This window comes from Pipistrellus hanaki (assembly GCF_964339955.1).
Source record: "Pipistrellus hanaki genome assembly, chromosome: 8".
NCBI classification, from domain to species: Eukaryota; Metazoa; Chordata; class Mammalia; order Chiroptera; family Vespertilionidae; genus Pipistrellus; species Pipistrellus hanaki.
In genome coordinates this window covers 84,478,373-84,500,202 of record NC_140510.1, presented here as the reverse complement: position 1 = coordinate 84,500,202, position 21,830 = coordinate 84,478,373, and the positions used below count along the sequence as shown (strand labels likewise).

At 56.4% G+C, this 21,830-nt stretch overlaps 1 protein-coding gene across 15 annotated transcripts in view; it reads left to right on the top strand.

Annotated features, from left to right (window-relative positions):
* The window catches only part of TNS1 (tensin 1), a 220,542-nt gene that overhangs the window by 132,341 nt on the left and 66,371 nt on the right, over positions 1-21,830 (top strand). For 14 of the 15 annotated variants that reach the window (XM_084892500.1, XM_084892503.1, XM_084892501.1 and 11 more), the window contains 12 exons: positions 836-885; positions 2,854-3,034; positions 5,208-5,258; positions 6,379-6,501; positions 6,906-6,970; positions 8,407-8,490; positions 12,284-12,396; positions 12,777-12,837; positions 13,118-13,193; positions 13,792-13,921; positions 15,508-15,573; positions 16,654-16,770. In XM_084892500.1, coding sequence (XP_084748626.1) covers positions 836-885; positions 2,854-3,034; positions 5,208-5,258; positions 6,379-6,501; positions 6,906-6,970; positions 8,407-8,490; positions 12,284-12,396; positions 12,777-12,837; positions 13,118-13,193; positions 13,792-13,921; positions 15,508-15,573; positions 16,654-16,770 — 1,117 coding nt within the window. The remainder of the gene's footprint in view (positions 1-835; positions 886-2,853; positions 3,035-5,207; positions 5,259-6,378; positions 6,502-6,905; positions 6,971-8,406; positions 8,491-12,283; positions 12,397-12,776; positions 12,838-13,117; positions 13,194-13,791; positions 13,922-15,507; positions 15,574-16,653; positions 16,771-21,830) is intronic. The other variant, XM_084892494.1, reaches the window with a different exon arrangement.

Below are 21,830 nucleotides of genomic sequence, written 5' to 3'. Positions count from 1 at the left end.
GGGTGTGCAAGAGGCAGCTGGTTGATGTTTCTCTCTCATCGACGTTTTTTTTTTTTTGTTTGTTTTTTTTTTTTTTAAATATATTTTATTGATTTTGTACAGAGAGGAAGGGAGAGAGATAGAGAGCTAGAAACATCGATGAGAGAGAGTCATCGACCAGCTGCCTCTTGCACACCCCCTACTGGGGATATGCCCGCAGCCAAGGTACATGCCCTTGACCAGAATCGAACCCGGGACCCTTCAGTCCCCAAGCCGACGCTCTATCCATTGAGCCAAACTGGTCTTGGCTCTCATCGACGTTTCTATAGCTCTCTATCTCTCTCCCTTCCTCTCTGTAAAAAATCAATAAAATATATTAAAAAAAGAAAAGAAAAAAAAAGGAGGCATATGGCATGGCGATGGTTGGAGGAGGAAGGTTTAGGACTGGAGAGAGGGGGCCATCGCTCGCCTTTCCTTCTCTCGCGCTGGCAGTCTGTGTCCTCCCCTCGGGGTTACTATCGCCATGGCCGGTGGATTGAGATGACATGCGTTCCCAAAGTCAGTCACTGTTTTATCGAGCGTGTGCTCAGTACAGGTGGCGCCAGCCCAGGCGGGGCACGCTTCTCAACATTGGGATTCCTTCATTGCACGCTCGCAAGCACACACACTCACGTGGAATTGGCATGGGCTTCCTTGGCTTTGGGCCTCTTTGCTGCTGGGGTGTGAGGGTGCCCGGGCTGGAATGTTGGCGGGGAAAGGAGAAGTGGATCTGCGTTCGCCCGTGACCCCGCCTGCGCCCGTGGACGGCGCTCAGCCTGCCTCCTCCACAATGCCGCTTCTCTTCTCTCCTTCCCAGGGCTCCGCCAGAGTCAGCCCGAGCGTCCAGCCTCACCCGCAGCCCGTCAGGTATGCCTGGCCCGTGGGGGCAGCGGGTGGGGGGCCTGGCAGTGAGGTCACTGTGGGAGTTCCTGGCGAGTCACGCCTGTGGGTCTCCGAGCCCGAAGTCACAAAGCCAGTGGTGGGCAGCCTGGGCAGCCGGGCTCCCTCCCGGAGGTGTGGGTGGAGGCCGCTTGGAAAGGGTCAGGCTCTGGGTTCTAGCTGGAAGCCAGCCTTGAGCCGAATTCTTTACGCACCTGCATGACCCATCTAGTCCTCGCAACGGCCCTGCAAGGTGAGTGTTTTAGTCCCATTTGGCAGACGAGGATACAGCGTCAGAGGTGGCTTGTCAGGGGTCACTCGGGGGCCTCCGTGCCTCGCTGACACAGCCCCTTCTCCCTGCGTCCAGCTTCTTTGGTTCTCTCTGTCTCACCTTCACCCCTGAGGCTCCAGAGAGGAGTGAGAATCTGGCCCCAGGAAGATGGGGTCCCAGGGAGAGGCGACCTGGTGGGGGGCTGAAACCCCCAGCAGGTTGTGGTCCAGCCGCCCGCTGCCCCCACACGATCTGCTCTTCAGATCCCCTCCTCCCCCAGAAGCTCCTTGGGTGGGCGGTGCGGAGGTAGGACAGAGGTGGCCAGGCGGGGGCGCTGTGTTGCCTGGCGCAGGCAGGGAGCTGAGGTAGGAGCCCACCTCAGAGAAGCCCATCCTGGGGATGAGGGGCGGCTGGGGCTCAGAGCTCACATCACACAGGACCTTACTGCAGCCACCGGCCCTTCCGCCACTGGGTCCCCGTCATTCCACCACGGAGAAACCTCAGCGCCCCCATCTCCGGACCCCCTCTATAGAGCTGGGCTCAGAGTTAACCTGGTGGAGACCAGGATTCTGCCCCACTTCTAGGGGGTCCTTCCCAGTGCTGCCCCATCACTTTGAAATACCCTGGTGGTATTCCTCTTGCTGCCCTCCAATCCCAACTGTACCCCGCTGTAGTGACAGGTGATCAAAGAGAAACGTGAGCGTTGTCCACCTCAGACAGAGAGGGGAAGCCAGGTGCTAGGAGACTGCTGATGGGTAAGAAGGTGTTGGGGTGGGGAGCGTGTGAGGTGCCCCCAGAAGCTACAGGGCTTAAGAATGGAATTCCAGTGTCTCAAGATCCATTTCCCCTTCCCATCAGCACCCCAGTGGGTCCTTGGACCCTCCCCCTGGGAGAGAAGCTGGGTAAGGTGTCAAGATGGGAGCCCCTACAGTGCCCCCAGCTCAGGTGGCTCTCTACTCTCCACGGAGCTCAGCTGGTGCTGGGATGTCGGGGGGGGGGGGGGGGGGCTCTGCACCCTCTGCTTCCTGGGCCCTTAGCAATCAGGAAGGCCACTGCCACCCAGCTGGAGTGGGGAGAGCTGCCAGAGGTAGGGATGGAGTCAGGGAACAAAGGGCAGGAGTTGGCCTGCCTCGGGGAGGGCTGGAATGTGTGCTGTGGTCTGGCTCACCTGGAGCCCAGGTGAGGTGTCACCTGAGCTGCCCCTTCCCCCAAGAGGCCTCCTGCCCACGCCACGGCTCCGAAGCCAAGGAGGGCAGCGGAATACGCAGCCAGGGAACTGGAGAGCACTCGCTCCGCCTCTCCCCCCTTCCAGAGCTGTCCCGGGAGCCTTGGGGACACTCTGCCAGACCAGGCTGCAGTGTGTCCGGGGGCAGAGCTGGGCTCCTGGGTTCATGGCCTGGCCCTGGCTCTGACCTCTAAGATCCGGGTGAAGGCAGTGCTGACAGAATGGATGAGTACCTGGGTTTGGTGTCATCACCATTTGGTTCTCTGCCAGCTCTTTCTCTCCGGTGCCCCAGGTGGCCTTGCTGGCTGCACTGGCCTTGCCAGAGGAAGCCTCTGACCTTGGCTCTGGGTCTGGGAGCACCCTCCCCCCCAAGTTGGATATGGGGGCCATGAACAGGGGGTGCAGCGATCTGGTCCTTGTCTGGGGAACTAGACTCTGACCTGGAGCCTCTCTCTGCTAGTCTTCCCAGAAGCATGAGTGTGAGCCAGGCCATGGAGGACAGCTGCGAGCTGGACCTGGTGTACGTCACCGAGAGGATCATCGCCGTCTCCTTCCCCAGCACCGCCAATGAGGAGCACTTCCGGAGCAACCTCCGCGAGGTGGCCCAGATGCTCAAGTCCAAACACGGAGGCAACTACCTGGTGAGGATGGGCCTCTCACCGCTTTCCCAGCGCCCCTCCGCCCTTCCTGCCTGCCGCCTCACTGCTGTGCGCGCGCGCATGTGTATGTGTATGTGTGTGTGTATGTGTGCATGCATGTGCGTACATGTGTGTGTGTTGACCAGGAGAAAAGAATAACAATAAAAGCTCATGGTATTGAGCGTTCACTACAAGCCAGACCTTGTTCCAACTGCTTTCCGCATATTTAACCTTCGGGACAGCCTAGAAAGCAGGCTTTGTTAGAGCTCAGAGAGGTGGAGTGTCTGCTTAAGCTCCCAGTATCAGGAAGTGGCGGAGCTGGCACCTTGCTGGCACCTCTGAGAAGTCTGAAGGCAGAGTTGTGGCAGAGGCATCGTAAGGGACCGTGTGTTGCTGACGTGGGGACCGTCCCTGGCCCGGGAGAGCCACCTGACAAACGTGGGTGAAGTGGCCGCCAGCGGTCTCCGGCTCCAAGGAGGGCTCAGGCCCACTTCCCTGGAGGTGCATGTGACTGGACCAATAGGCTAGCCTGTGCAGCCTTCAGGGCTGCCCTTGGCTGTGTGAGCAGAGGTGGCTGGAGGAGGCTGTATTGGGTCCCTGGGGCTGCTGTAACAAATGACCCCAAACTCGGTGGCTTCAAACAGTGGAATTCAGCTTTTCACAGCTCTGGGGGCTGGAAGTCCAACTGGAGGTATTGGCGGGGCCACGTTCCTCTGAATTGTGCAGGTTGCTCCGGCACCTATGATGGCCCTCGGCTTGTGACAGCTTCATCACTCTGATCTCTGCCTCTGTCGTCACAGGGCCGTCCTTCTCGCCTGTGACTCTCTGGGTGTCCTTTCCTCTTCTTATAAGGACACCACCATTGGATTTAGGGTCCACCCTGAATTCGGGATGATCTCATCTCCAGATCCTTGACTACTGACATCAGCACAGGCCCTCTTTCCAAATAAGGTCACATTCTGAAGTTCAGGGGGATGTGAATTTTTGTGGGACACCATTCAACCCACTACAGACACCCATCCGTCAGCTGTGTCAGACGCTGTTCGGAGAACACCAGGAAGTCCTGGGTTCGAATGCAAACTCTGCTCTTAAAGTATCTGATCTTGGACACTTAGCCCTCACTAAGTCTTAAGTTCCCCATCTGTAAAACGAGTCTAATAATGCTACCCATGTCTGATGGGGTTGAAAAAATGAAGCCAACTGGTAGATGTAAAGCTCTTAGCATGGATATGACAGGGTATGGATACAGGGAGTGGTAGCTGTTGTTCCCATAATAAAGCGTGTTCCATTATGGGGCTTAAAAGTGGACTGGAAGCCCTAACCAGTTTGGCTCAGTGGATGGAGCATCGGTCTGCAGACTCAAGGGTCCCAGGTTCGATTCCGGTCAAGGGCATGTACCTTGGTTGTGGGCACATACCCAGTAGGGAGTGTGCAGGAGGCAACTGATCGATGTTTCTCTCATAGATGTTTCTCTCTGTCCCTCTTCCTTTCTGTAAAAAAAAAAAAAAAAAAATCAATTAAAAAAAAAAAAAAAAAAAAGAGTGGACTGGAAGCCCTCTCCGGCCCTTCCTGACTTTGGGAGTCCAGGATTTCATGGGACTCTGTGCTCTGCCACGCTCCCTCCATCCTGCCTATTCCAGACCGCGGGGTCCTCTTTTCTCCCCAGGAGACAACACAGTGGTCTTTGAGTTTCGCAGGCAGTGCGGTAGGGGGGAGACAGGAGTCCCAGAGATTGGGGGATTCTCACGGGCTGTGGTTAGATGCCGGAGAACGTCTTCTGGAAGAGGATGTCAGGGGTCTGAGAGGGCCCACCAGGACAGTTGGCATCCTCTGCTGGAGGGGCTCTGACCACAGAGCCATTGCATCTTCAAGGGGTGAGCTTCTAAAGTCCACCCGTGGAATGGAAACTAGAGAAGGCCGATACGGGACTCGAGACAGGTTCCATCCCCTCCTGGTCTCTAGTTCTGGACGTGCGCTCACAGAGGGGAGTGGCTGAGAGTCTGTACTTCTTCCCCCTCCACCCCTCCCTGGCCCTCTCCTCCCCACCTCCCATCCTGAGAACCTACAGTTGGGTTCCCGTTGCTCAGTGTGTATGTCTGGGACCCAGCTCATGTGGGCGGGATCTCCAGCAGGGCCAGAGCGGCCTGTGAGCCTCTCCGCCATGTCTTCCTTCTAGCTCTTCAACCTCTCTGAGCGGAGGCCCGACATCACGAAGCTCCACGCCAAGGTGAGTGCATGCGGATAGGGTGGGAGCGCCTACCGCCTGGGAGGGGGACAGCAGACAGTCCCCCTTGCCCCTCGGGTCCCACGGCAGAGTCTTAGGGAAAGTGCTGCGACAGTCTGCAAAGCCTGTTTCAGCGCCACCGTCTCCTCCGATCATGGGAAAGAAATATATTCATTGTTTCCATAATACGGACTACAGAAAGCAAAGCTCGATGCAGGGATCTCCACCCAGCTCTGCCTCCCCCGGGAGCCCTCACAATCTCTGGGTGAGGCTGGGGCTGGGAGATTGTTAGTCTCTTTGGAAGGTATCTTGGACGTAAACTGGCTGGGAATGGCCAATGTGGACCTTCCCGCCGCCGCCAGCTCTCACTCGCTCACCCTGTGGGCTGTGGGCTGGGCTCTGCATGGTGCCTGCTGCTGGCTCCTGGATTCTGGTGCCTGTTGCCGTGTGACCCCGGGGAGGTGACGCACTTTTCTGGGCCTCAGTTTGCACCTCTGAAAGTGGACGGGCTGGATTAGGTATAGTCTCTGGGCCCCTCTAAGCAGAAGTTCTCTTTTACTGTAAAGTTCTGTGAGTTTAGAAAAGTTTTGAGGAGCTGGAGACTGCGGTTCCGATCCGCCCTCTCTCTCCTTCGGCTTCTCCTGGCTGGCCCAAAAAATCAACAGTGTGTGTGGCCGGGGCCTGGAAAAGAGCCATGAACAGCCAGGAACCCTTTGCTCTGCCCTCTTGCCCTGAGCCAGGCCATGGGGTTGTCTGTGAGAGCAGAGCTTGGGGGCAGAGCTGGGGCCCCATCACAGTTTGAGGTCAGAGTCGTGTGGAAGGGACCTTGCCTTTGTTCTGCTCACATGTGAGACACTGAGGCCAGGAGAAGGGCCATGACTGCCCGGGGCTCCACAGTAAGACAGTGTCAGAGTTGAGACTCAGGCACAGGGTCCCTGGTCCTGACCATCGTCCTACCCCTTGGCACCCCCACCTCCCAGCTGGGCTGACAGGCAGGGCAGGAACCAAGGCCCAGCCGCTGGTGGTCGCTGCTTGGTACTAGCACGTGGAGTGTGTGCTGTCCCCACTGCCCTGATTGGCTGTCTGGGCTTCTGCCACTTCTCACTCCTGTCTTGGGCCCCAGGTACTGGAATTTGGCTGGCCTGACCTCCACACCCCAGCCCTGGAGAAGATCTGCAGTGTCTGCAAGGCCATGGACACTTGGCTCAATGCAGACCCCCACAATGTCGTCGTTCTACACAACAAGGTCAGAGCTGCCTGCAGGCTGTGTGTGTGTGTGTGTGTGTGTGTGTGTGTCCCCGTGAGTGAATGTATCCTTGGATGAGGGTATCTCCTGGACCGTGTGGAAGTCTGTGTATTCTCCTTTCTAGGGATGATAGATCCTGTCCCTGGGGCCCTCACAGGAAGTGTGGGGCCCTCAAATGTAGTGGGTGATCAACTAATTGTGTTTCTTCTTTTTGAGACTCAGCGCCGACCTTCATCCCTCTCTCATCTCCCTCCCCGCCGTAGCCTCATCCATCCTCCCGGTCTCCCTTAGAACCACACCCTTCTCTCCAGCCCCTGCCCCCCTCCCTCCAAGGCTCCGGATGCGCACTGGAGCAGTAGGCCGGCCTTAGAAATAAAGGCTTTTGTGTTTGGGGGCTCTTTCAGGGAAACCGAGGCAGGATAGGAGTGGTCATTGCCGCGTACATGCACTACAGCAACATTTCGGCCAGGTAAGAGGGCCCCTGAGCCGCCCGTTCTCTGCATATTGACCCACCCACGATTTCTCCCTTCCTCGGGGTGGGAGGATAAAGACAGGGGGCGTGGGAAGGTCTTAGGATGAGGAAGGAAGGTGCCTGTCACACCTCAGGAGCCTGTGTGTGGAGGGCAGGGGAGAGGCGAGTCCGTCCCCCATTGCCCAGCCTTGGGAGACGGGCCCCTCTGGATGCCCCATCCAGCCAGCTTCTTGGGGCCACTTTTTCTTGCCAAACCGCCTTCCGTTTTCCTGGGTGAGCAGGGAGGGTGTCCGAAGGAAATGCTGAATCAGGTCTGGGTCCATCAGAACTGTCTGGGAGTTATCTCATCCATCCCCCTGTCCCCGGCCAGCAGGGCCTGTTCCCACTGAGGGGTTTTGGAGCAAGACTAGTAAACCAGCGGTGCCCTGTTTTGATTCCATTTTGCAGAGAGGCAGAGGGATCCATCCACTCACTGGCTTATTTTCTCGACAGTAGTTACCGAACAGCCACACACTGTTCTAGGTGCTGGGATACAGCAGTGGGCAGAGCTAGGCCACTGTCCCGTGGACTCTTAAGTAGCTAAGCGGATGCCCGTAGCAGCAGGCGAGAAGACCTATGGAAGGATGGGGACCAGAGCATGGCAGGGGTCAGAGGAGGCCTCTGGAGGAGGCGATATTTGAGCAGAGACCTGAATCAGGCGGAGGAGGGCAGGACCGGCCGAGTCCCATAAAGTCTGGGAGGGAACTTCCCGGGCAGAAAGAGGAGGAAGGGACCAGGCCTGCGGGGGGAATGCCACGCGAGGGGCTGGCACGTGTTGAGCTGAGTGAGTGAGGGCATGAGGAGGAGGAAGTGGAGCTGGAAGGGGGCCAGCCTTGTAGGACTTGGTAAGGACTTTGGGTTTATTCTAAGGGTGATGGGAAGTCGTTGGGAGAATCAAGAAGAGGCAAGCTATGGGACTGGTCACTACATTTTGGAATGATCTCTCCGGGCGCTCTGATGGATAGCGATTTTACATAGTCAAGAAATCCACCTTAGCCTGATCTTTGCTTACCGGTGCGCACTTGCTGTGCACCTACTGTGTGCCTGCGAGCGCCAAGCTCTTTAGAGATGGTAGCCCACTTGATCACCATAACAAACGTTGAGGAAGGCAACTGTCACTCTGGTTTGACATGAAATAAAGAAAGTCATTTTCAGGAGGGCTAAATAACCTGCCCTGAGAATCGTGATGAAGGGGTGGGCTAGTGCTAGGCTCCCAGCCAGACTCCCAAGCCCCCGCATAGCACACAGGATCACAAAATGCCAGGCACTCTTTTCCCGAGAGCACCTCCGCACGGGGTGGCTGCAGGGCACTGCGGATCCGGGGAGGGGGAGGGGGCCGGAGGGGCTCATGCACATGGGTGTGGGCTCCTCTGACTACCTGTCTTTCCCCCCAGCGCGGACCAGGCACTGGACCGGTTTGCCATGAAGCGGTTCTATGAGGACAAGATTGTACCCATCGGCCAGCCATCCCAGAGAAGGTGGGTCACGGCCCAGGGCACCCGTGTGAGCTCGCTGTGTGTGGGGACGGGCCTCATGGGCCCATGGGGGATGAAATAGCATGCCTCGGTGGGCGTATACTAAATCTGCATGCTCAGGGGCCAGTCTGGAGGGGTCTGCAATCAGGGACATGGGTGAGCCCATGAGCAGCTGTGTGTGTGCCCACAGGTGGGCAGGGCAGTTGGCTCCTGAGGTTGGTACTAGAGAGCAGTGGGGGCATCGGAGGGGGACACGTTGGTCCGGGGATAAGAAGGCAGACTGTATGAGGAGGCGGTGCCATTCTTGGTCCTGGAAGCAGGATCGCTTCAGTGTTTGGAGGCGTCTCCAGGAAGCCGAGGTCCCTGCCACCTGCCCGGGGTGTGTGTGTGTGTGTGTGTGTGTGTGTGTGTCACATGCATGCTCGCTAACAGTCACTTTTCACTGGGTGTGCTTTAAAAGCTTTATGGAGGGCACTCAGCCACGTGGTCTCAATGGAGTGCACAACAGCCCAGGCAGGAAGCAGGGCAGGGGCTGAGCCAGTCATTCATTGGGCACATTTTAGGCGGTCTGCTAGGTTCCAAACGCTAGAGATACCCAGTCGAACAGGACAAAATCCATTGCCCCCAGTGAGGTGACACTCTATGGAGAAGGATGGACATTACACAAGCCAATTTCAGATCGTCATTAGTCCCAGGAAAGAACGAGGAGAGAGCGCTGCAGAGGAAACAGCTGGAGGGAGGGGAATGGGGCAATTTTAATGACCATGGTCCGGGAACACCTCTCAGAGGAGGGGGATTGGAGCCCAAAGCGGAATGATGCTGACCCACCACATGACGACCCAGGGCACCCCCGTTCTACAGGAGAGAAGCCTGAGCCCCCAGAGAAGGGATGTGGCATGCCAGGGTCCACAGAGAGCAGTGGCAGAGCCAGATGTACTTGGGACCTACCCCCTGGCTGTGCCACCCACCATCCTGAGGGGTCCCCCTGGACTCGGCTCTGTGGGTGGCACGCTGTTCAGTGATGTCTGGTTTACAGGAAGCATGGGCAGTGTCAGGATCACGTGGGCCTTGGGGGGCTGCATGGGAGTGGGAGCCAGAAAGGTGGAGACCCAGGCTGAGTGGAGAACTGGGAAGCTGGACTCCGGCCTTCCCCCTGTGTGGCCAGAGCTGTGGGCCCATCGCATCTGTCTGATGTGTCACATTAGGCCACACATTAAGGCTGTGGTGCGAAATCTCTCAGGCAAGGTCTCTTGGGCTTACCTTTTGGTGGATGACACCCATGCACATTAGCCGTCACGGTCATCTCTGAGAATGAGAAGTGCTTTGAGGTGGGTAAACCAAACAGAACATGATGGGCGAGAGAGTGATGGGAGTGGGTGTGAGGGGCTGATTCAAATGGGTGGGAGTAGCTGGTTTTCATTACCATTATCGGAAATTTTTGTGTATATTAGATCAATATTTTTTTTATGAACTGTAAATGATTATCTTTAATAAATACATAACACAATGCAAAAAAGCAACAACAAACAAACAAACAAAACACAAAGGGATGACCTTTCTGAGAAGGTGACCTGTGAGGTGAGGCTTGAGAAGGGAGAAGGAAGCTGGGGTCCGGGGTCCAGGCCGGGAGGTCACAGGGTCCCATTGCTTTCCTAGCCCTTAGGAACCGTTGGCAAGCAGGACCCCCTCGCTGCATGTCCGGGGGCTTCCCAGACTCTCCGGGTTGGGTGTCCCCAGCTCACATCACTCGTCCCTTGCTCGCCTTTCCAGAAGTGTGCTGGCATTGCTGGGGACGGTTTCCGCCATTGGAGCGGGAAGCCCTAGCAGCAATGAGTGAGTCCTCAGGCAACACAGTGTCTTACAGCTGGCACAAGACAGCTGGTAGGCAGCCTCAGGACAGCTGGATCAGAAACTGGATGTCTTCATGTGCAGAGAATTCTGGCCGGGCTGCCAGACACAGCAGCTCTGGGTCTGTGAGGGAGTTCCCTGGGAAGAAGTCTCAGGAAGGGAAGAGCTGTCACTCAAGTACCCTCTCCTCAGTCCCTGCTGGCCACTTACGGCTGTCAGCCTTGGTCACGAGTCTGGCCCTCGCCCTTGAAGGACAAGGGGTACCAAGAGAGGAGCGTGATGTTACAGTGGCACGTGGTTACAGTGGCACGTGGCTTGGAGAGCGCAGGCCGAGTAGTCACATCTCTGAAGCTGAAAACCTGGAGAATGGGGGTCAGGGTTACCTCTCAGGAACAGGATGACGCAGGGATTCCACAGTGCTTGGTGTGTGTGTGTGTGTGTATGTGTGTGTGTGTGTGTGTGTGTACATTATCTGTGTCTGCCTTGCAGTTCGTATCTGCACCCACATCTGCTAATGGGTGGGTAATTCCGTTTGTGCCCAAATGTGAAAGTGCAACTAACTGTTGGGCTTACCAGGCATTCATCGCCACTTTCCCGCCTTCTTGTCAGTGTCACGGGTAAGGAACGAGGCCGTTGAGGAGAAGAGGGCAGGCAGGGAGAGGGAGGGGCTTGGCCTGCAGCTCCCCCATTCATTGTCACCCCACCCCCGGACTCATTGTCCCCGGCGCACAGACACATCCTGTTGGCGCGATCAGAAGCTCTGATAGGACCCGCCATTCCAGGTTTCCGCTTTGAGTAATGGGGCTGGGGGCTGGGCAGGGGCCTGAATAGGAGCCGGTGCTGCCCATCAGATTATCTCGCTAGGGCTGTCCTAAGTGGCTCCACCCTGGCCCCGGGACAGGGGCCCACGGGCCTGGAGATGGGCCAGGATGTCAAGATATAGGAGGGAACCATTATCTTGGTCATGCGGGTTCTGGTCTCACCCACTGCAAAAGCCCATGCTGGCTTCCTCCGGGGTCTCAGATGCATTTCGATTGGTTCAGCGTGGCGTCCTCTGGCCAGTCAGAGGGGGAGGAAGTGCTGGCCAGTGGTGGAAGGATTGGCCTCTGTTCTGGCAGATGCACTGGAGTCAGACTTTTTTCCTTCTCTCCCTGTTCACTCTCAGCTTTGTGTGTTCTTGCTGTGTGTCTTTGGGAGGCAAGTGAGCCTTTCTGGACCTAATTTTTTTCTTTCTGCTTAGAAGGAGTGGGAATAGGTTAATCCTTCCGTTCTTCTAACACGATCTTCGTCAAAAACATTGGGAGATGCTGACCCTAGAGATAGAAGTACTTAGCGGAAGTTAGATATCTTCCAACACCATATGAAATGCTCTAGATGGATTTTCATACACTTAGCATGATTTAAAAAAAAAGTGAAATACTATGATTATTATGTTCTTACCATTTGCTGGAGTGTCATGTGTCTGGTGGGACCATGTGGAGAGACCCAGGGTCTGTGGGTATAAATGTCAGCTTGGTTTGGGCTCAGAATGAGGGTGTCAGAGTTATTTGACAGTGGATCAGCCTGTCTTGTGTAGTAGTGAGCAGTTGAAAGATGCCTGTCAGGGATGTGTGGGAGGAATTTCGGTTTAGCAGGGGATTCCTGGGCTGGGTGAAGCAGGAAAGAAATGCCCTTATTGACCACCAGGGGGCGCTGGAGAATCCCAAGTAGGGGTTTTGGCTTCACCCAGCTTTAGGTCTTATAGAACCTGCTTTTTCTCCCTACTTGGAGCGCCAGACAACATGGGAGGACTGTGCTGGGCTGAGACCCCAGTTACCCGGAGGCCTGGGGGCATTGGTGGGGGGCTGGGCAGGCAACCTAGGCCAGTGCTATGGTGGAAAAGAGACTATGGGATGGCTCGGCTCTGGTTCAGACCTCCTGGCTGAAGCTGCCCCTGCCCCTGCTCCAGGTACGTGCATTACTTCAGCGGCCTGCTCTCCGGCACCATCAAAATGAACAACAAGCCCTTGTTTCTGCACCACGTGATCATGCACGGCATCCCCAACTTCGAGTCTAAAGGAGGTACGGCCCCCAGCCTGCCCAGCCCCTCCTGTCTTTTTTCCCCTCCTCTGAAGAGGCAGCCATGGTAAAAACACGGGCTTGGAGTGGCGTCTCAACGGCACCACTTCCTGAGCTTTCTTTACCCCAGTCTGCTCCTTTGCAGAATGGGTTTGATGCTTGCAGCACCTGCTGGAAGAGAGTGGACGGGGAAATGTTTTTGTCAACCTAAAATGCTTTTCAGATGAAAAGCTAGTATTTCTCCCTCCGTCTCTTTCCATTTCCCTTTCGTCTTTTCTCCTTCCCCCTTCTCTCCCCCTCCTTTCTTTCTCCCCCACCTCCTTCACTCCTCTCCGTCTTCCCACCCTTCCTACTGCTGTAGCTAACACCACCCTTCCTTGCAGGGTGTCGGCCATTTCTCCGGATCTACCAGGCCATGCAGCCTGTTTACACATCTGGCATCTAGTAAGTATTCCACGGGAGTGAGAGTCCCAGATGCCAGAGCTCGGAGGCTGAGGACCAGGAGCAGGGGCGCGCATGCGTGTGTGTGTGTGTGTGTGTGTGTGTGTGTGTGTGTGTGTGTCGTGGTGGTGGTGGCTGCCTTGAATCTCTTCCAAGAGAGGGCTAGGGGATGCAGTCGGCAAGGTTTCCCAGTAGCCTGGCGGCAGATAGGCAGCAGGGAGAAGAACACTGCCTGCCCGCCCCCCAGCGGTCCCCTCTCCCTCTGTCCGCCTCTCCCCCACAGCAACGTCCAGGGAGACAGCCAGACCAGCATCTGCATCACCATCGAGCCCGGGCTGCTCTTGAAGGGAGACATCTTGGTGAGCTGCCCCTCTGGCTCTAGCCCCTCCTCGTCATTTATTTTTCTCCCTTTTTCTTCCTGTGCTGCTCCTGCCTCTCCAGACAAGACCGCCTCCTGGTGGGCCACCAGCCTCAGTGCTGTGGGCTCTCAGGGATCCTGCAAGGCCTTGCAGCCTCTGACAATGCATGTTCATTCTCCGGCCTCGGAGCTGGAGGCCCCTTCCGCTGGGCTTACCTCTAATTCTGGAACAGCTCCAGGGAAGTGTCTCCCAGCGGGAGCGCTCACCTCCTGCTTCTTACTGGTGACAGGACTCCCTCAGTTCCAGCTTCAGCCCTTCCTCCGTCAGTTTACACCCACCCCCACTTTCCCATCCCGATCCGTATGCAGGAGATTCCTGAGAGGCAGTTCGGTCCCCATGGGGTAAGACTGGCCTCCAGCTCTCCGCTCTTCTAGACATCTTCCCAGAGGCTCTGAGACCCTGCTTGTGTGGGTGGCCTCTCCCTCACTGGGCTGGGGTGAGCCTGAGGGGGCTGCCCAGTCTTGGAGCTGATAACTAAGCTCCCGGGGGCCCGGTCTCACACGGTGGGCGCCTGATGGGCTCTGCTCTCTCTCGCCAGCTGAAGTGCTACCACAAGAAGTTCCGGAGCCCGGCCCGGGACGTCATCTTCCGCGTGCAGTTCCACACCTGCGCCATCCACGACCTGGGCGTGGTCTTTGGGAAGGAGGACCTGGACGACGCCTTCAAAGGTGGGCTCATGGAGGGGAGAGGTAGACCTACTGGGGTAATTCCATTACAGGGTGGACGAGCAGTTATGGGGGGGAGCATGGTAGCAGTGAAGGGGACCATTTTCTGAGGAAAGGGGAGGTGGTCAGGGGGTGTCTCCCTTTGTTTCTTTTCTCCATTTTTTTGAGGTTTTATCTACATCACATTCAGGACTGGAACATATCCACATCTCTCTATCCATTCATCCATCTGTTCACTTGTCCGTGCATCTACCCACTTACCCACACACCCATCTAAAGTTATCCGTCTACCCACCCATCCAAATCTATCCATCTACTTATCCATCTACTCACTTGTTCATGCATTTATCCATCTAACTACCCATCAATCCATCCACCCACCCACTCATCCAAATCCACCCATCCACTCATCTGTTCATCATTCATCATCTTTCCATCCACCAAGCATCACTTGTGGGTCTATATGTGCCAGGCATGTGTAGACCTTGGGGATGCAATGAGAAAGAGTGAGTCCATAACCTCAGTCTTATGGAAGAATGAGACTCACAAACATGATACTACAGAGTGAAGCCTGCAGTGATAGACATGGACAGGCGTAAACTTCACAGTGTATGAGGATCTGTGTCCAGATTGGGCTCAGGCAGGGAGCAGAGAGCGGCGCTGGGACTTGGAGGAGGAGGGGGATGATCCCCTCGTGAAGTCTGGCTGGTGCAGGAGAAGGATGTGGACAAAAGCAGAAGATGCTTTTATAATTATGGAACAGAATGAATGTTATCTATCTTAACAAGGAACAATGAAGGAATAGTTGACACAATAAAGGTGGGGTTGGTGAAAGATGGAAGAAAGGGAGGGGCACAATTCCTTTTCCTACATAGAGGGAGTAAAAAAATGGACAGATCAAGCCCAGGCGGTGTGGCTCAGTGGTTGAACGTTGGCCTATTGAACCAGGAGGTCACGGTTCAATTCCCAGTCAGGACACATGCCCAGGTTGCGGGCTCAATCCCTAGTTGGGGGCATACAGTAGACAGCCTATCAATGATTCTCTCTCATCATTGATGTTTCTATCCCTATCTCCTTCTCCCTTCTTCTCTCTGAAATAAATAAAAACATACTAAAAAAAAAGGGACAGGTGCAGAAATAGAGGGTTAACTATAGTATGTAAAGTTTCAAATGTAATCAGTAGAATAAATGATGATGATGATAATTATACCAGACTTTAGAAGAAGGGAGGGAGGAGTATAAGTGAGCCAAATTATTCATTTTCTTAGTGGTGAATCAGAGGGGATTATTTAAAACTGACGTATCTAGAAATAGTGACATAAAAACTGGGCAATATTTAGAGTCTTAGCGGTAACCATTAGTAGAACAAGAAATAGAAATGGTTAGAAATGATTACCTCAGGTAAGTAGGACTGGGTCAAGGGAGGGCAAGAAACTTAAATATATATATATTCTATATATATATATATATATATATATATATTATCAATGTGTATGTGTATTATTTTAATCTTTTCTAGAAGAAAACCTTTTATAGAGTCCTTTTTTAGAAATTGATTGCCCATTTTGTTTTTCTTTCTCCTTTTTCAGATGATCGGTTTCCAGAATACGGCAAGGTGGAATTTGTATTTTCTTACGGGCCAGAGAAAATTCAAGGTATAAGTCAAATTAGAATCCATTCATCATTCACTTCCTTCCCTCTATCCTGGCCTGTTCCCACCCCTCCTTCACCATTCTCCCACTGATCTCTATAATTGTCAAGTTACCTGTGATTGAAAAGCAGGCCAACAGTAAAAGATCTGGGTATCATAGTGGACCCCCAGCTAAACACGAACCAGTGACTTCATCTCTGGGTAATAAAAATAAAAAAGCAGACAGGGAGGCGCTGGGTTGGATAAACTGTTCTAGTCCCTTAGGTCATCATGCTATTATATTTAGAGATGGAGGGCCACGGAGGGTGGAGGGTGTGGCTGAGGGGACACTCCAAGGTGCTGGCTACACCATAGGCATTTCTGAGAACTGAGGTGGTCCAACCTGAAGAGGAGACCAATTTAATAATAGCCTCTAAGCCTTTAGGCTGGTTATATGCGGAGACCAGTTGTTCTCCATCTTCTCTGAGGACAGAACGGGAGGACATGAAGTTAGGTTACAGACAAGGGGACTCTGGGTAGATTAAAGAAAGGACTGCTAGCTCAGGAATGTCTGCCTGGCAGCTTGTGCTGTCTTCACTCTGGGCTTTCTCTGGATATGCAGGAGGGATTCCGTCTCTCCCCTCAGCTTTCTGCCTAGAGTGGGGAGCGTCTTACGTTGGGAGCGGGAAGATGGCCTGGATGACCTTGTGTCCTCTCAGTGTCAAGGCTGTGAGCCCTGCTTCTCCCACATCCCGCCGACCTCAGGGGCAGACGCTGGTCTCTGACTGCTCCCAGGACCCAGGAAGGAAAGCAGCACTCAGCAGAGGGTCCCCCAGCTTTCCCTTGAGGGAGGGGGTCTGCATTCCTTAGTGCCCTGTCCTGGTTTACCCCTGTGACCTGGTAAGAGCCTTCTCAAGAATGCGAGAAACTAGACCCCTGGGTTCTCCGCCCAGCTGAAGCCGCTGCTCCCACCCCACCCGGGTCAGGAAAACGAGAAGGCCCACAGGGAGCGTCCTTGGGGGGTCTCGTTGGCGTCCTCTGTTTTTCCAGCTGCGATCTTTTTCCTTCCTCCTCACTGTCCTCCCGCCCTTCCCCGTCCCCTTAGGCATGGAGCACCTGGAGAACGGGCCGAGCGTGTCCGTGGACTACAACACCTCCGACCCCCTCATCCGCTGGGATTCCTATGACCACCTGAACGGGCATCGCGAGGACGGCATGGAGGGTAGGTGGGACCAAGGGCCTCCTGTCCGGCTCCGCACTGCACAGCCCCGGCGCAGAGGCCTGGGCTCTCTGGTTTGGTGGGACTCTGTACTGGGCTCAGCGGGCAGGCAGAGGAGAGGTCCGAGGCACCTCGGAGAGCTCACGGTTCAGTGGGAGAAGATAAGGCAAACATGAGTGTGTGAAATGATGAAGACAGAGCGGAAAAAAAAGAAAATGAAGCTAACCGGCCGCCTTGAGGGTGTGCCATTGGTGCCACATGAGCCCAGGGATGGCTCGTGCTCTGAGATCGGGGTGGGGGTCGGTGTTCTTGTTAGTTGGAGTGACCTGGGAGGGCTCCTCCGAGGAGGTGGCCTCGAGTGGACCTCGAGGTACCCCCTGTGACACCAACACAGCATTGGTGAGATCTCTTTTAAGTCCGGCTGCTGCATTCCTGCAGCCTCACTGCCCGAGCGCTCTGGGGTCAGGGCGCTGGGAGTGTAGACACAGCACCCAGGCCTGCAGGCTTTCATCGGCGGCCAACGAAAACGTGGGAGCGCCGGAGGCAAACAGATAGGCCCCGCAATTTGCAAAGAAAGCAGCGGAACTGAAATTAATACTTGTTTAGCTGCGAAACCTGACATTATGTCAGATGGTCCGCGGCAGCTCCGTTCAGCTCCGGAGAGCTATATCTGGGTTATATTTTTTCATGTGGTTCCTTTGAGTGTGTGATGCGAAGCAGGGCGGGGCCTCCACAAGTGACCGTCCTGGGACGCTCCTGAGATGCCCTGCCTGGGGTCTGGCCACGGGTTTGCTTCCCTGACATGGTCCCAGGACTGTGGACTGTGGGAGCCGGGCGGACCCTCAGGCCCACCCCCCCATCAGTTTTATGTCGGGGTAATGGGGATCCCCCTGGAAGGAAGGGACTCCTGATGGACCCCATGATCTGTAATGTGTCCTTTCACCAGCACCCAGGCTATGGGCCCCTCCTTCCGGCTGGAGCTGGTTCTGGGGGGGCTGCCCTGGGCAGGGGGTCCACGGCCGCGTGGCAGAGCTGGGTTAGGGAGAACCAGGCACCTGCCCCCGGCCCCCCTCCTCCTCTCCCAGGTTCTGGATTTGTGGACTCCACCCTGAAAGCTTTTAAGCCTTTTCTTGCACAAAGGTTTTCCTCCTGACCTCGGAGACACAGGCAGGAGGGAGGGGGGAGGAGGGCAGTGGCGGGGCTAGAATTCAGGGCTCGGTGAGGGCAGGTTGTTTATGCGCAGCGCTGCAGAGCCGAAGGCTCGTCCTCAGACCTGCCCTCGTTCCCCGCCCTTCCTCCCCGCAGGGGCGCGGACACCACGCCAGGGCCTCCCTGCCCAGGCAGCCCCCCAAAAGCACTGCTTCTTCCCCTGCCCCCACCCCGGCCCCATCCACTTGTGCTAAGTGGCTGAGGACGAGGCAGAGGATGAAATAAATTAGTCTGAGGTACCAGCGGCTGCCAGCCTAATTGCTCATCTTCTGGGGATGTTTGCATTTTTAACAAGAACACTTGGCAATTTGAAGGAATTTTCGATGTCTCCCTATCCCTCCCTGGTGTGGATTCAACATGGTGATAAATGTGAACACATTTGGTAAACTCTAAAGTGCCAGGCAAATAAAAGGTAAAATGAGGGGGAGAAGGAGCGGCTGGGGAAGGTCAGGGCTTGGGACTCTGGGCTGTGAGGGAAGGCAGGGGAGAGGAGGGAGAGGCTGAGGGGAGGCCCTGGACTCCTCCCGGCCCCTCGCCTGCCTTCTTCTCTCCTGCAAACCCCTAATCCCAAGATTCTGGGGTGCTCAGGAGATGCTGAAGCTGGAGCGTGGGAGGGGGCCTGGCCGTTCCTGGAGTGATGGGGGGGTGGTGGCCTGGGGTGAAGCACTCGGGGGGCTCTGCCTGCTCTCTGGGACGGCTGGACCAGGAGCGGCCGGCTGCCCCGGGCACCGCAGGGCGGTGGGTGAGCAGGTGTGCTTTCCAGGCCGCCTGCCCGGGTCCGAATCCCAGCACCCTCCTCTGCGCTGCATGTCCTGGGCCCGTTTCCTTAGCCTTCCCGTGGTCCTAGTGTCCTCACCTACACACTTGGGGCCGTGATGGTATCCATGTGGTTGGGTTACCATAGCAATTTCCAGGAGAGGCAGGTTGGGAGAGGGGTTAAGAAGTGGCCTCCGGAGTTAAACCACCCGTCTGGGTTCCAATCCTTTGACAAGATGCCACCCTCTTGGGGCCCCAGTTTCCTCTGCTGTAAGTTGGGGATTCAGTGAACCATTTTGGGGGGTCAGTGGAGGGGCTACCTGCTGTGTTTTCTCGTGAGTCTGGCACCTCAGGAGTTGCTATGGCAGCATCTCAAGGGTCTGCAGGCAGGGCTGAGGGAGAGGCTCCTTGGCCTTGGGAGCCAGCTCTGGTTTTGCCACATGCCAGCTGCGGGGCCAGTACGTGGTAGCCACCATCTCTTCTAACACAGGCACCTGGGAAGTGGGCACTGTTATATGGTTCGATGGGGGAACTGGGGCACAGAGGGCTTAAGTACCCAGGGTGGCCTAGCTAGTTAAGAGAGGATCTGAGTGTGAAAGCCAGCACTAACCACTGAGTAGTCCTGGGTTGACTGGCATCTCCAGGGGCCTGTTCTGAGTATCAGGTCCTGTGATCATAGCTGGGTCCCTGCTGAGCTTGGGGGAGTGTCTGCCTGCTTCTCTCCCCCCCCCCCCACCCCTGGGTGGACCAGATCTCCCTGGTCCTGCCTCTCACAGTGAGGGAGGGCTTAGAGGTGGTGGCACGTGCAGCGTAGGACCCTGGAGGCCGCGGGGCTGGCCCCGGGGCAGGTGCTCGCAGGTCTCCGGAGCAGCGGACAGCAGAGACGCATCCCTTCTGTCTCTCCCCACCGCCCAGGAGGTGAGGGGCTGCTCACTCAGAATGCCTCTGGCGAGGGAGGGGCCGGCCTCTCAAAATAGGTGGAGGGGAATGTGTCCAAGGTGAGATGAGGCTGTTTGCGGAAGCAGCCTGCCCCTGCCCCTGCTATTTCAGGCCAGCCGGGGCGTGGACAGGAGAGGCCAGGCCAGGCCGGGGCCTCTGGAGTCCACTGGGTGCCTCAGGGGAGGCGGGGGCACTGCGCCAGGCGCTCTGGAACGAAATCTTCGCTGGCCGGGCCTTACCTTGTCCCCTCCCTGGAGTGAGGGGCGGCCAGCACTGGGGTCACAGCTCCTGTTTCTCTGGGCAGCCCTCCAGGTGACCTCGACTTAACCCTCAGGGTCACCACGGTTTGTGTTTCACCCCTCCCTCGCTGCCTGCATCCCCACCCTCCACATCCCCAATTCTGGACCCAGGTGGGTGGCATGGTGATGAGGAGTGCCTTCCTCCCCTCGCCGGGACAGCCCTGGCTCATCTCAGCGGCAACATGAGGGAAGAAAGCGCCACCCGGGGCCTTCTGTTCTCTGTGGACGGACCTCCCAGGCTGGCGTGGCCCAGGCCAGCCAGAGAGCCCATCTGATGCCATCCTGCCTCAGTGGGGAAACCGAGGGGAAGGGACTCGTAAAACCCACCTTGGCATGTCTCAGCTCCTGCTGTACCAGCAGCCACCTGGTATGGCAGGATGGGCCATGTTGCCAGGGATGACCTAAGAAGTGGAGCTGATATTTGAATCCGGGGCTTCAACTCCATCTCCCTTTCCACCTGCTTTAGAACTCAGCTTGTCTGGCACTGTCACACCCCTATGTCTGGTGGCTCCCCAACTTCTCAAACCTTCAGGCGACAGGGAGCTTGCTGCCACCCAGCATGGCCCATTTCACTCTGGGCAAGCAAGGGAGGGGGTGCTTCCCCATGGGGGACGCAGGCTGGGGTGACCATGGGTCTTGGGGACCGTGGTGACTCCCCTGCATTTAAGCTAGAAGGAGGGGGGAGAGTCAGTGGAAGCTCACTGTCCAGAACGTTCGGACCACAGACGTCTCCAGGCCTCGGGACAGGTGGCTGGGAGGCAGGGGGCTGCCTGCTACCTCGGGGACCCCTCAGTGTGGGAGCAGGGCCCTCTGGTGAGCCTGATGGCCTGGGGTCTTAGGTTGGGCTGCCACCACAAAGCAACACGGAGTGAGGGGCTTAGACGGTGGACTTTAGTTTTCTGGCGGCTCTGGAGGCCAGAAGTCTGAGGCCAGGCTGTGGACAGGCTGGTTCCTCCTGAGGCCTCTCTCCTGGGCTTACAGTCAGCCAAGGCGCCTTCTCCCTGTGTCTCACCATGGAGCGCCTGTGTCCTGATCTCCTCTTATAAGGACACAAGTCAGATTGGATTAGGGCCCACCCATATCTTTTTTAAGTTTACTTACCTCTTTAAAGTCAGTCCCTGTCTCCAAATACAGTCACATTCTAAGGTTAGGACTTCAATATATGAGTTTTTCTGGGTGGAGGGGATTCAGCCCATCACATCTAGGAAGGAGTGTGCTGGGTTGCCCGGAGTTGGATGCCTGAGCTTTGGTCCTGCGTGGGGCGGAGGAGAGGCCCGGGGTGGGAGGAGGGGAGGGCAGTTGGTCCTCCACCAGCCTCCTTCTCCTGGGCTGTCTCTGTCGTTATCCAGTTCGGTTTGGAGCCTGCCAGCTCAGCGCTCTGGCTGACACCAGGTTTCACAGCCTCCAGCAGCCCCATTAGCTGCTTGGCCTGCGTTCTGAAGCCCCGTGCCCAGATCTCGGCTCCCGTGGGTGGGAGTGGGGCTGTGTTTCTGCCTATGCTGCAGAGCCGTCTCCGGATGCCTCCAGTGTTTGAGGGCAAGCCTTCTCGGAAGCAAGTCCCGTACAGTGAGATGCGGGCGGCCTCCCTCCTCCGAGCAGCCCAGAGGCTGACCAGGCCTGAGTGGCCTCGCTCTCCCTCCCCAGGACCACGCCCACTCTTCCCTGACCTCCTTGGACACCAGGTTGTTTCGGGGGCCTCACAATGTACAGAGAGGGCCCGGGATCCCGGAGGGGCTTGTGCTGAGGAAAGCAGTGCAGCGGATGGCTCAGGGCCAAAGAAAAGAGTGAAGGGAGAGCAGGACAAGCCTGTGAAGGTGGCAAGGGGGCTGGTCACCACCCCACTTCTCTCCTGCCTGGTGC